The sequence below is a fragment of the Nasonia vitripennis genome, chromosome 1 (genome assembly GCF_009193385.2).
Source record: "Nasonia vitripennis strain AsymCx chromosome 1, Nvit_psr_1.1, whole genome shotgun sequence".
NCBI lineage: Eukaryota > Metazoa > Arthropoda > Insecta > Hymenoptera > Pteromalidae > Nasonia > Nasonia vitripennis.
Window position 1 is genome coordinate 21,327,052 of NC_045757.1, and position 12,392 is coordinate 21,339,443.

General features: G+C 33.6%; 1 protein-coding gene across 4 annotated transcripts; it reads right to left on the reverse strand.

The window, feature by feature from the left end:
• Positions 1–939: 939 nt before the first annotated feature.
• LOC100115888 lies at positions 940–2,810 on the reverse strand. Of its 4 annotated transcripts, none has more exons than XM_001599397.5 (3): positions 2,682–2,810; positions 1,534–1,623; positions 940–1,438 (listed from the first exon to the last, which is right to left on the reverse strand). In XM_001599397.5, exons 1-3 carry the CDS (start codon positions 2,730–2,732, stop codon positions 1,211–1,213), a joined length of 369 nt encoding a protein of 122 aa, XP_001599447.2. In that variant the 5' UTR covers positions 2,733–2,810; the 3' UTR covers positions 940–1,210. The 4 variants fall into 4 exon arrangements, with proteins under 4 accessions (XP_001599447.2, XP_032452120.1, XP_032452119.1 ...); XM_032596229.1 differs by having other exon boundaries at positions 950–1,438; positions 1,534–2,039; positions 2,682–2,800; XM_032596228.1 differs by having other exon boundaries at positions 950–1,438; positions 1,534–2,042; positions 2,682–2,800.
• Positions 2,811–12,392: the final 9,582 nt, after the last annotated feature.

Below are 12,392 nucleotides of genomic sequence, written 5' to 3' on the forward strand. Positions count from 1 at the left end.
TCTCTTGCGCACTAGTTTTCGACTACAGACAAATTAATGGCAAATGTTTTTATTGATCTAATACGAACAAAGTTCAGTACTTGACTTCAATTACTGGGCATTTTTGAAATGGAGAAAACTGTTTTGTGGGCAAAAAAACAATGTAACTTTTGCTATCTTCCTCTTTTTTATATCAAAATATGAGCGCAAAATTTGAGAAAATATAACAATGAAATAAAAAAGTTAAAATTTTTGGTAGAACCCCACCTTCAATGATCAATTATTTGTAAAAATGTCTAATTTACATAGATACTATATCATAGTGTTGTATCGACAGTCGCAAGAGTCACTTGAATGTCGCTTAGTAGCTGGATACTTTTCATGAATATCGTTGAATACATACACGCGATGAGATTTAGACATTTTCAGGTCAAATGTGTAATCATTCTAATTTGCATGTATAAATATTAAAAAGTAGAAACTAATTGTTACCACTGAAACTTATTTTTAGATTCTTTACTACTTCAGTAATAATGATGATCGCTACAAAAATAGTTTTTTTCTTTGCTGATTTATCTTGATTTTTCTTCTTACATCACATCTCAATTTCTTCACCTTCTAATCGAAAAAGTCGTATAAAATTTTTATTTAATTATTTGTTAAATAATCTACATCAAAAGTCTTTTTCATGATACGTGCACGAAAACGGCCATCTTTCATGCATGCAAAATGAATGGAAAATCGAGTTTTTCTTAGCAGCGGGAAAAAACTACTCCCTTGGGAGGAAAAAGTTTTTCCTCCCAAGGGAGTAGTTTTTTCCTCATTCTGTAGCCTATCCGATGGATGTGTGTGTCTATATAAGTATTTTCCAAATTTTCATGCTTTGCTGATAATAAGAAAAAAAGTAACAAAAACACAATACACATACGTAGCAATAGCCGAAATAAAACATCTGTGATATCGCGATTCGTTACGGATTTCATAAATATTTTATTTTATTCTGTTGTGTCGTGCAATCAGAATTCAAATTTACATAAAATGCAAATAATATTATAAAAGTAACCTTCTGCATTATCACTAATACATAAGATCGTTCATCAAAAGTTATAACATTTTTCCTATATCAAAATGATACATTATATATACATATTATAATAAATAACTTTAGAGGACAAGCTTTATGCTATAACAACAGCATTTTTGACATCAGATTCTATAAACAATAAAATAATCACGAATTATTAATGCAGCGATTTGTGTTATTAAAAATAGTTGAAACATGATTGATGAGTTTAGAATCAACGAGATCGCAGCACTTGTTAGCGGCATTTTCATCTGTAGCTGATGACACACACTTGGCGATCTCCGCTCTGTAAGGTGTTAGCTGTTGACCAAGATAAGTCGTCGCGGAATTTCCACATGACAAAGCACCTGGCGTATTTCTTATGATTGCATTGGACTGAAAATGAAATGATCAAAACGGTTATTAGATGACTTCGTAAAACTAGTATTATCTATATGGAAATCCTAAGGAATTATTTAGTTTAACAATACCTGAAGAATTTGTGTTTTTTCAAAAATAAAATCAGTCATTTTATGAACTCTCGCATTCTTGATGTCGGTCCTCCAGTCTGCCAAGGCATGCTGCGTTATAAAATTATCTCCTTCTATTTTTTGTTTTAAATATATCATGATTTTTTTATAGACCAACTAAATCCAACTCGTGCTTTAAGCACTAAATTTTTTTGAGGTTGCAAGTTCAAGATTGTAACTATAGTCTGACCGGATATTTGTTTGTTAACCAATCGTGTTCTTTTATTAATGGCTTCAACACATCTGTTCTACTTTTTTGAAGAGATTTACTAGTAAAATACACTGGTGATAATTATCCTCTGTGCGAAGTTGAGGTCTTTATAGGCTTGAACATTTAACTTCTATATCTATATTTTTTAAATGAAACTAGCAACCTTAGATGTGCTATATTTTTTCAATTTGTCAAAACAGTCAATTAATAAACAAAAACGAATAGAATATGTAATGTGTATGGCCGATCGAACAGACTACTGAAACAGCCAAACATAAAAGTAAAAGTTTGATCATAATGTTTTTTTTAGAATATATGAGTAAATAAGAAAACTCAATGCTAAATAATTGGTATTTTTCAAGTAGAGAAATAAACTTTTTTTCAATTTGGGACATAAAACATAGCGGAAATGGCCGCATTAAAAACTTATTATAATTACTATTAAAAATCATACTCTAATTCTCTATCCTAAACACAACGCGGTAAATCACTTTATTCCTTCTCTGACGATTGTCTGTTCGTTTCAAACGCGATCTCTGCGTATGCTGGGATTATAAAATCTAAAATAAATATTGAGAAAATATAGGGCGGGCGACTGAAGTCGCTAGTTTTAGATAAAATTTGTTCATTCGGCGTGTGTAAAAATCCAGTTTGGCACATTTATGAGAGATGTGTATTTTTAATGCATTTTCATAAATTATTATCTATTCTATTCTATTATTATTGTCATATTATCAGCGCGATCATCAATTTTTGAGGTAAAGAATGAAATAACAATAATCGTATGTATGTGCTTTTTTACAGAACAAAAACAAACTACGACAGTTCTTTTAGTGTTTCATTTTTACTGATATTTTAGATACAGTAGTGAACATACATTAAAACTCAGACTACTTACGTGAATAAAACAAAGCACAAGCGAAACTGCAATAATCGAGTCAAATTTCATGATTGCTTTATGTACGAACTTGTGCAAATATGACTCCAACAGACTCACGAGATTCACTGAGTTTGCGGAAAGCGATTCACTATTTATATATCCGCGGTGGCAAATAAAAATTCTGCCGGGGTTCCCAAGATTATTATCAAGCTTGAATGTCTGGAGACGTACATTCTATGTACGAAAAACTGTGAAGTATTGAATGATTCTCTTACTTTATTCAGTTAAAATGCTTAACGGATGAACTCGAATTTTATGTTGTTGGCGAGTTTATCTACGAGCTCATGTTTAATAAATTAGGTTAGATAACATTATAAGCAATATTTGCTCCGCTATCATGCAGTTCTTTTTTCATAGTGAGGTAAATTTTGCGTGCGCGTGTATATAGACATCAAATATCAATATTTTTCGAAAACAGCAAAAATCGTATTATAAACTTCTTAACATATATCATACATCTATAATATTTTTTAAGAGAATTTAACTACATTTTACCGTTAAAAAACTGCACATTAATCATACATGAAGGTTTACGTAGTTCTCTTAAAAAAGTGATGGACTTTGTTATAAAGCATTTAATTTATAATTGGTCGCCTGGTACAAGAATTCAGGAACACAAATCTTATTACATAATTTACATAAACACTCTAAAATGTTAGTGCTCAGCAGGCGGCAAAATTAAAAATCTTTCTGGAAAGATACAATTGATGACATGATAAGGAGTGCGCTAATAAAGAAATTTACATTTTTCAAAAACATTATTTCGTTGACAAATCTTAAAATAATTATATATGATATATAATATGATTTAATGCCATATAATATTAATTTCAATTATTATATTATATTTTTGTTAGCTAAATTTGACAAAAATAGATACGAATATTTTAAGCATACATATATACCATCTGTTGCAATAAAAATTTAAAAATTCACACATTTGGAGTTGGAATTTTCGTTCAATTGATGAGCAACACTTGAAATAATCATGCTGCATAAAATTATGTCGTGTAAGATTTGCCAAACATCCTCATAAAAGCGGTGGAGTATACAGGGTTAGAAGTGAGTGAATCAAAAACAAAGTACATGATTGTGGATAAGCTAGGCATCTGCAGAGGGGAGGAAGATCTCAGAGTTGGGAATTTTACTTTTGAAAAGGTTAGCGAATTCAGGTATCTGGGTACGACCATAAATGATAGAAACGAGATTAATGTCGAAATAAATAAGGGACTCCATTCGGGTAATGCTTGCTTCTACGCCGTGAGTAATTTACTTAAGTCGAGGCTGTTGTCTAAAAACGTTAAAATAAGAATATACAGGACAATAATACTGCCGGTGGTTCTGTACGGGTGCGAAACGTTGGCTCTCACTAAGCAGGCGGACAACCGGTTTAGGGTATTTGAAAATGAAGTCTTGCGAAAAATATACGGGCCGCAGAAAGATGAGGAAACCGGGGAATGGAGGAGACTACACAATGATGAGTTACACAATCTGTACGCGTCAGCAAATATTAACAGAATAATAAAATCGCGCAGATTGGGATGGGCAGGGCACGTAGCGAGAATGGGAGACGACCGTACGGCAGCGCGTGTCATGAAGGGCAGGCCGATGGTAACGCGACCTCTAGGTAGACCTAGACGTAGATGGGAGGACAACGTAAAAGCGGATCTAGTAGAAATAGGACGGGTGGGTGTCGATCGGAGAGGTGCATCTTGGGTGGGTTTGACACAAGATAGGGCAGCGTGGAAGGCTTGCGTAGATGAGGCGATGAACTTTCGAGTTCAAAATGCCATGTAAAAAAAAAACTTCTCGTCATTTTTATCGTTTTCATTTTAGTAACAATATACCTGTGACCAGATAAGGCTTAGATTTCAAAGAACTTGTTTTGAAAACTAATGAATGTAGCTCAATTTTTTCTGGATCTTTTATGGAGCATCAAACATGTTAATCATGCCAGAATTTATAACGTTCTGGTCTTCTATCATGTTTCTAAAAAAAAGAAAAAAAGATTTGCTATTTTTTTAACCAACTGCAATAAGCTAGATACTAAAAAACAACCTATGAAACACAGGCCATCTTGAGTAAATATTTATTCGACCATTTTGCGTGTGAGCGACACATACATTTTTTAGAGTAGTGCTTCGATCGCTGCAGTTTGTAGGCAGAACCGGGAGGTTAATGCGAGTTCCGAAAAGAGCGCTTCATAAATCAATGCATTCAAAAGGAAGACCGCATGCGCGCTGGCTTAGTTAACACGTGCGAACAAATGTTTGAATTCGGAAATGCCGCATATAGCGCAACATGTTGCTCTATTAATAAACGCCAGCGCTTGTCTGTTGCAGTCGCTGGAATCCTCGCACCGATGCTGATGAGCGTCGTTCGCTCGTTGGCGATGATCATTGCTGCGAGCGGCAGTTCGGAGAATGTGCGGGGAGTGAATCAGGAGGGAAGCGGCGCCTTGAGAAACTATTTTAAATTTTATTGCGGCTTTGTGCATGCGAAGGTGACGAAAGAAATGGAAACGAGAAACAAATGGGAATCAGCTATGGATGTGAAACTGCGCAAAAAGATCGACTTTTTTCGTACCGGATTATCGTGAAAATTTGTATTTAAACTTTGACGGTAAATAGATTATTCATTATATATTAAATAAGAATACTTAGTACCGTCTAAAACTACGTGTTTTAAGCACAAGAACATACACAAGGCAACGTGGACATCGCCGGACGGGGCCACACAGAACCAAATTGATCATTTCCTCATTGAAAAAAGACGTCATACTAATGTTCTTGACCAGATAGAAATTAATAACAGGTTTCAGGCACTTGAAGAAGCAAACACATCGCCGGAGGGGAATGACGAACCGAATAGCTTATGGGGGGACATCGAAAAAACGGTAAAAGAGGCCGCGAACAAAGTACTGGGTAAAAAGAAAAAGCCAAAGAGCAAACCATGGTTTGACGAAGAGTGCGAACTCTGGTTTGAAAGGCGCAAAAAGGCTAAATTAGATAGCTTACAAAATAGAAGCGATAGGACCGTAGAAGAGTATTCTAACGTAAGGAAACAGACGAGCGCGATCTACAGAAATAAGAAGCGGGAGTATCAAAAGAATCTTATTAGAAAGGGTTTTAGGAGTAGAGCGCAATTGATGAAGGACGAAAACGGGGACCTCGTAACAAATGACAACGAATTACTGTCGCTGTGGAAAAATTATTTCGATAAATTATTAAACGTGCACGAAAATAGCGAAGAGTTAGAGGACGAAATTCACACTGCTGAACCCCACGTGGAGGAACCGAGCTACCAAGAAGTAGAGGCCGCGATTAAAAAACTAAAAAACAACAAAGCCGCGGGAAATGACTCTATACCAGCTGAGTTACTCAAATATGGGGGCGTCGAGCTCACTTTCAAAATCTATAAACTAGTATGTGCCATTTGGAAAAATGAAACAATACCCGAAAATTGGAAGGAATCTATCATTATACCGATTTTTAAAAAGGGGGATAAGACAGACTGCAATAACTATAGGGGTATTTCACTTTTAGTAACGTGCTACAAAGTTCTGTCAAACTAATACAAGCTAGACTCACTCCATTCGCGGAAGATATAGTAGGAAATTATCAGTGCGGATTTCGGCGCAACAGATCGACGAGCGATCAAATGTTTACCATAAGACAATTGTTAGAAAAAAAGTGGGAATTTTGCGAAACCATACACCAACTATTTATAGATTTTAAAAAAGCGTACGACTCTATTAAGCGAAGCAAAATGTATCAAATTCTAGTACTTCTCGGCGTACCGAAAAAACTCGTGAGATTAATTCAAATATGTCTGAACGGAAGCACGGGAAAGGTCCGAGTAGGCGGTAATGTATCAGAACCCTTCATGATACGCGATGGTTTAAAACAAGGGGATGGGCTCTCTACGGTGCTGTTCAACTTAACGTTAGAGTATGCCGTTAGAAAAATGCAGGTTAGCCAGCTGGGCGCAACGCATCTTGGGTGGGGTGGGGTTGACACAAGATAGGGCAGCGTGGAAGGCTTGCGTAGATGAGGCGATGAACTTTCGAGTTCCAAATGCCATGTAAAAAAAAAAAAAAAAAACAGTAATAGCAGTCCTTTTTTTTGGGGGGGGGGGCTTAATGTACTGAATTTACAGGCTCTATAATCTTTTTGACTGATCCTCGAACGAAATATATTGATAACGCTCTGAATTTAGATATAAAAGCCTTCAATTCCATACCAATAGCTGTCTGATCCTTTCGTAAATGTATGGACTAGGAATGGATCTGGCATGCAAGCGCACCAAGGTTTAAGTTTTTGTTTATTATTTTTATTTTCCTTATTTTAATTAATGGCCCTTTCATTATGTAATAAAAAATTTTCTTTAAAAGTTTCTAAAAAAATTATATAAAATAAATGCGTGTAATGGTTATGTTTTATGTAAATAATAAACAAAAGCAGAAATTCACATCACGATGACGTTCTCCACCTTACGACTTTCTTTACTTGTTTGATTCAAGATCACCGAGATATAGTTCGAAATTCGAGATCCTTGAATTAGAAATGTTAACATGCAAGCTCGTCCCAGAGGGCGTCTTGGTTTCCAGCCCCAAATCCATGTTAAATGTATACCTATATATATGCTCACGGACACGCTCTTGTGTGTGTGTATCACGTGACCTAACTCACACATGCAAGAGCGTGTCCGTGAGCATATATATAGATATACATTAAACACGGGTTTGGGGCTGAGAACCAAGACGCCCTCTGGGCCGAGCTTCCATGTTAACATTCCTAATAGGATCTCTTGTATACAAATCCTATTAAAAAATCTCGAACTATATCTCAATATACTCGAATCAAATAAATATAAATGAGTCGCGAGCCAGATGAGAATTTCTATCCTTATTGATTTGTGTATTAGATCAGATCAGAAGATTTAAACCAAAATTTATTAATGAATCCAAGTCAAAAGCCAAGAGATTAACGCATTTGCGCGCCTGATTTAACCTCAGTAATAATCAAAAGCTGAGACATCGGCACGCTTGCACGCCTGATCTAACCCTAGCTTTTATATAATAGATTATGGATGAATTTAATATATGTAAGATATAATAAGAGTTTAAAATGATGCAACAATGATGCATTGATGTATTATTGTCAAAGTTTTTTCGTCACGAATTTCTTTATGTTAATGCATGGATGGCGACTATTTAACTAAGATTGATGTCATCCACTATTTTCTTACCTTGTTTTTGCTTCCCTTTTAAACTTGGTGTACCAGCATAATGTTGTTCGATCTCATTTAACGTTTTACCTTCAGTTTCAGGAATAATAAAATAAAGTATTATGAATCCTATAATATTTGTAATAGCGAAAATTGCTAAAATACCTGATACTGTAATATATTCAGTAAGGTAGAGAAATGATTTATTTAGAACAGATAAAATTAAATTATAAAATGTTTCACCTAATCCAATACCGACTGATTGATGTGACTATGGAAATATCTCACTATTTAGTAAGTGATAAATATCTCAATATTTATCAGAAACAATAAAATTTGAATTTATCAAGTAATTAAACACTGCAGCAAAAGTAAAAGAAATTCCACCGCCAATAACAGAAAAAATAGGAGTTTTCTTTTTCCAAGTAAACGAATAGTAAATAAACAAGATGTGGCACCGATGAATCGTAATGTATTTAAAATAATTGTAGCACTATGTACTTCAAGAGGTGACCTAACTTGTGTGAACAGCACTGCAGAAAAAACTTGTACAGTGTGCGAACCACCAAAAGTATTGATGAAAAATATGTAATACGAAGTGGCAAGAGGAATGTAAAACGTACGATGTAAATCTGGTTTAAACACATTTTTAAGTCTGGTTATTGTATAGTAGTTTCCATTATTCCGAACGTTCGCTGATGAATTAACTGTCATATTCAATTTTTTCAATGACTCTATTTCAGATTTAATGGAATCAGGGGTTGTCCAACCACGATACCAAGCTAGAGACTTTCGAGCATCATCAATCCGATTTTTGCCTAAAAAATAACTGCTATATTAATTAATGTAATTGAACATTTTAAGGGTTTATATGAATGCAGTAGAATAGTGTATTGCATAGATATAGAATGTATAATTATTTTCATCAAATAAAAATTATAATCGTAAGAGAGAAATAAAGATGAAGAGGAATTTTAACCGTAACCTTTGCTGCATTTAAATAATGACTAACAAGGAGAGCTACCAGGCTCTGGGAATAAGATTCTGCTGAGCGATATTGAGAGATATTTTCTGTCTCTTTATTCGCGAGTTATAGCCAATTGCAGTCAAATCTGCAAAAAAACCGAGTCATCTCAAGCGTGGGTAACTTTTAAAATATACCTCCTATAAGATCCTATGTAAAATAAACTTAAAGTATGGAAAATTACTTATTAATTAAGGTAGTTTTAGAGATCAAAATATCATTCTCTCCAAAAGATACAGCCAATCAAAGATTTTATTTTACTTCAAACGATTATTCTTTTCTTGTTAAAGGAATTCTTTCTTCATATAAGAATGATGTCTTAGAACTTAAAATCATTGGAATTGTCTCTGCTTTTTCGCATGTTTTAACTAAAATTATCTATAGCTTGAGAATGAAATACTATAAGATTAAAATACAAATAATTTTTCTCACTTTAGGGTACCAAAAAACAGTCATGGCAGAATTCCTTTCTAGAGCAAGATCCCTCTTATTGTGAGTCATTGTATAAATGAATTCGAAGTATCTGTGTGCGCTATAACAATTTTTAATTATTAAGCAATGGGCGGATTTTTGAGAAATAATGAAGTTTGATAAAAATAACGTGATGCCTTCCTCATGAACAACAGCAAACCATTAAATCTTATCATTTTATAGTACTATTATTAGTTATTATTTTAAAAGCTTACTTTCAAGCCAATGTGGACTGTTTGGTACAATTGAACAAATTATCAACGCAGCCATCGGAAAAATCAGGTTGACTAGTGCAATTGTTCTCCAATATACACATCCACTTAACAATATTGTAAAAAATTGGCCAGACAAGTGAAACAAAATAGAACTAGCCGTTAATGTTCCTCTCAAATGTGGCTGAGTAGTTTCGGCAATAAAAGAAAAAATAGGTGCCCTTGAAATGCCATTTACTAGACCGACTAATACTTGCGCACATAAAATCATCTTAGAAGTTGTTGACCAATGATATACAAGCCATATAGTGATGTAAATAATTGCTGTAACTATAAATAATAAATGACTGCCTATGCGCTGAGCAACGAAACCTCCAACTATAGAACCAACTGGTACTACAAAAAAATAGCTGCCTGCAAATGCATTGTGATACACAATTAGTTGAAATTTTTGTATTTCATTATTTGCCCTGATAGAAAATTAACGGTTGAAATTCGTTAAAAAGTTAAGTTTAATTGGCCAGTTTTATCAAATTTTAATGTAAAAAAATTAATTAAAATATTGCTAATATTTTAGTGATGCGTATCTATAATACCACATCAGTATTATTATTAAGTTAAAAATTGTTTTTCCCTTTTTTTGGCATTAAAACGTATATATGTCTTATTACAAATATTTGGATTTTTTACGATGTAACGTATTTTTCTACAATTTTTGGATTGTAACAGTCATTTGACAAATTTCAAGCAAAAGTTTCGTTTTATCATGAGTTAATGCGTCATATCTATGCATTTATAACGGTTAATCGCTTATTTAGTTAAATCGTTAACCACAAGTGTCTTAAAACTTAGCTTATTAACCCTTAACATTGCTACCAGGGTGTATACGTTTTAATTAATATTAAAAAAGTTTTACTAGGAAAAAATTAACTTCATCTAGCAAGGATGCTATTTGAGTGGTATGATATGAGCATTCAAAAATCAGATAAATGTGAAAAGGCCACTTCCTCTCTTGCTACACAGTGTGCTTTTTAAACAAGAGTATAATCATTTATCGCGCACAAAAAATAAATGGGAAATCAAGGATAATAATTTTAATAATAATTTTCAAGAATTTTTTATCATTTTTTATAAATTTTGACTAATTTTTAGTAGTGAGAGAAAAATAGATTATTGTGCGATAAGGAAGGAAATAACCTATTTCTAGCGAGGGTAAGGTTTGATATAAGATATAGATGAATACTGAACGCTTAACCCGAATCTAAAAATATTTTATTGCAGTATGGTTTTTAAAACATTTAGAGGTGCTGAAATCATCTGGATCTTGTAAAACCGAAGTAATAATTATTGGTTATGTAAGAGAGTTAAGAATTATCTTTTATGTATTAATCAAACACTATTTTTAATCACGATAAGCAGAATCAAAACTGATTTTGCACACAGTCACTTGCATGCCAAAATTCTAAGTTTAGGTGCGATGTGTAAAAAAGATATATCATTGTGAGACAATAATTAATACTGTACTTACTATACCATGTTAATTCGTCTAAAGTAACGTTTACTTCGGCATTCTTTCTTGTTAATTCTCCGATAAATATAGTAGTAAAAACCATAGTATTTCCTGTTGTGAACATCAGTAAACTAACTGCGAACGTTGCAAACAATTGCGAGGCTAATATACGAAACTTTGATACTTTTCTTTCACTATCATATTTTGATTCTTTCACGATAGTATTTCCGTTTTTCCTAAAATGAAGAATCAACATAAACTTTAATTACTTAATTGAAACTTGATTTAGTTATATTTACCAATCCACTTGGTTCAATAATATAATTTTCGCAGTAGTAATATAATTTACTTTGCAGTACGAGTCAAGGCGAGTTAGCCCGAGCCGAAGGCGAGGGCGTTTACGAGCCGCAGACGAGTACTGCAAAATCCACGAGACCAAAAAGCCCACTTAGCCCTTGGTGCACACCATATTTTATGTAACGCGCGGACGTATTTTCGCGTTTTTTCGTACGTGTTAAGAGGGACTGATGTGACTATTTTTTGACACAACAACCGTGCTCTCGTCTTGTTCAAACATCATATAAAATAAATAAATAATGCAAAATTATCAAAATCAACTTTTTTTTTAAAGTTACAAAAAAAAAATTTTGCGGGCAATAAAGACTTTTTAGCGGGCAATAAAGGCCATTATTGCCCGCTGTTTGAATATGCGGGCAATAAAGGTTTTTATTGTCCGCTAAAATAACTTTTTTGCCCGCCGGTCAAAAAAGTGTCACTTTAGTCCCTATTAATAGGTACGAAAAACGCGAAAATCGTTCGCGTGTTACATAAAAACATTTATTAGTAATAAAAATATATATCGTCGCTCCCTACGAAGAGTAGCGCTGATCAAATTTCCCGTCATAAGTGGCACAACTCATTTGACGCATGCTAGACTAGCACTACTCAAAAGTTCCCGCAAAGACTAGCACAGCTCAAACTTTAAACAACGAATTTCTATAAAAATTCCCCGATTTTTGCAAAACTGTCCCTAATGAACATTTTTAAATATTCACAATTTACAACTTTTTACCGAATTTAAAATTGTTTCCCCGAGTACAATCGTTTTTTACAAACATTTTTTAAATTGTTTACTTTTTTTAGAAAGTTCAAAACCTTTTAAAAACTTTGAGGTTTGTCTGTCTTTGTTCAAGGTTTTCATGAATTTAACCAACCAAATAACC

What these genes read in the sequence shown, in the direction of transcription:
- LOC100115888 (XM_001599397.5), bottom strand. Translation starts at nt 2,732, where the DNA reads ATGAAATTTGACTCGATTATTGCAGTTTCGCTTGTGCTTTGTTTTATT. An exon ending in TTGTGCTTTGTTTTATTCAC is followed by an intron (nt 1,624 to 2,681) that starts GTAAGTAGTCTG and finishes TTTATAACGCAG; the next exon opens with CATGCCTTGGCAGACTGGAG. An exon ending in AAAAAACACAAATTCTTCAG is followed by an intron (nt 1,439 to 1,533) that starts GTATTGTTAAAC and finishes TTTCATTTTCAG; the next exon opens with TCCAATGCAATCATAAGAAA.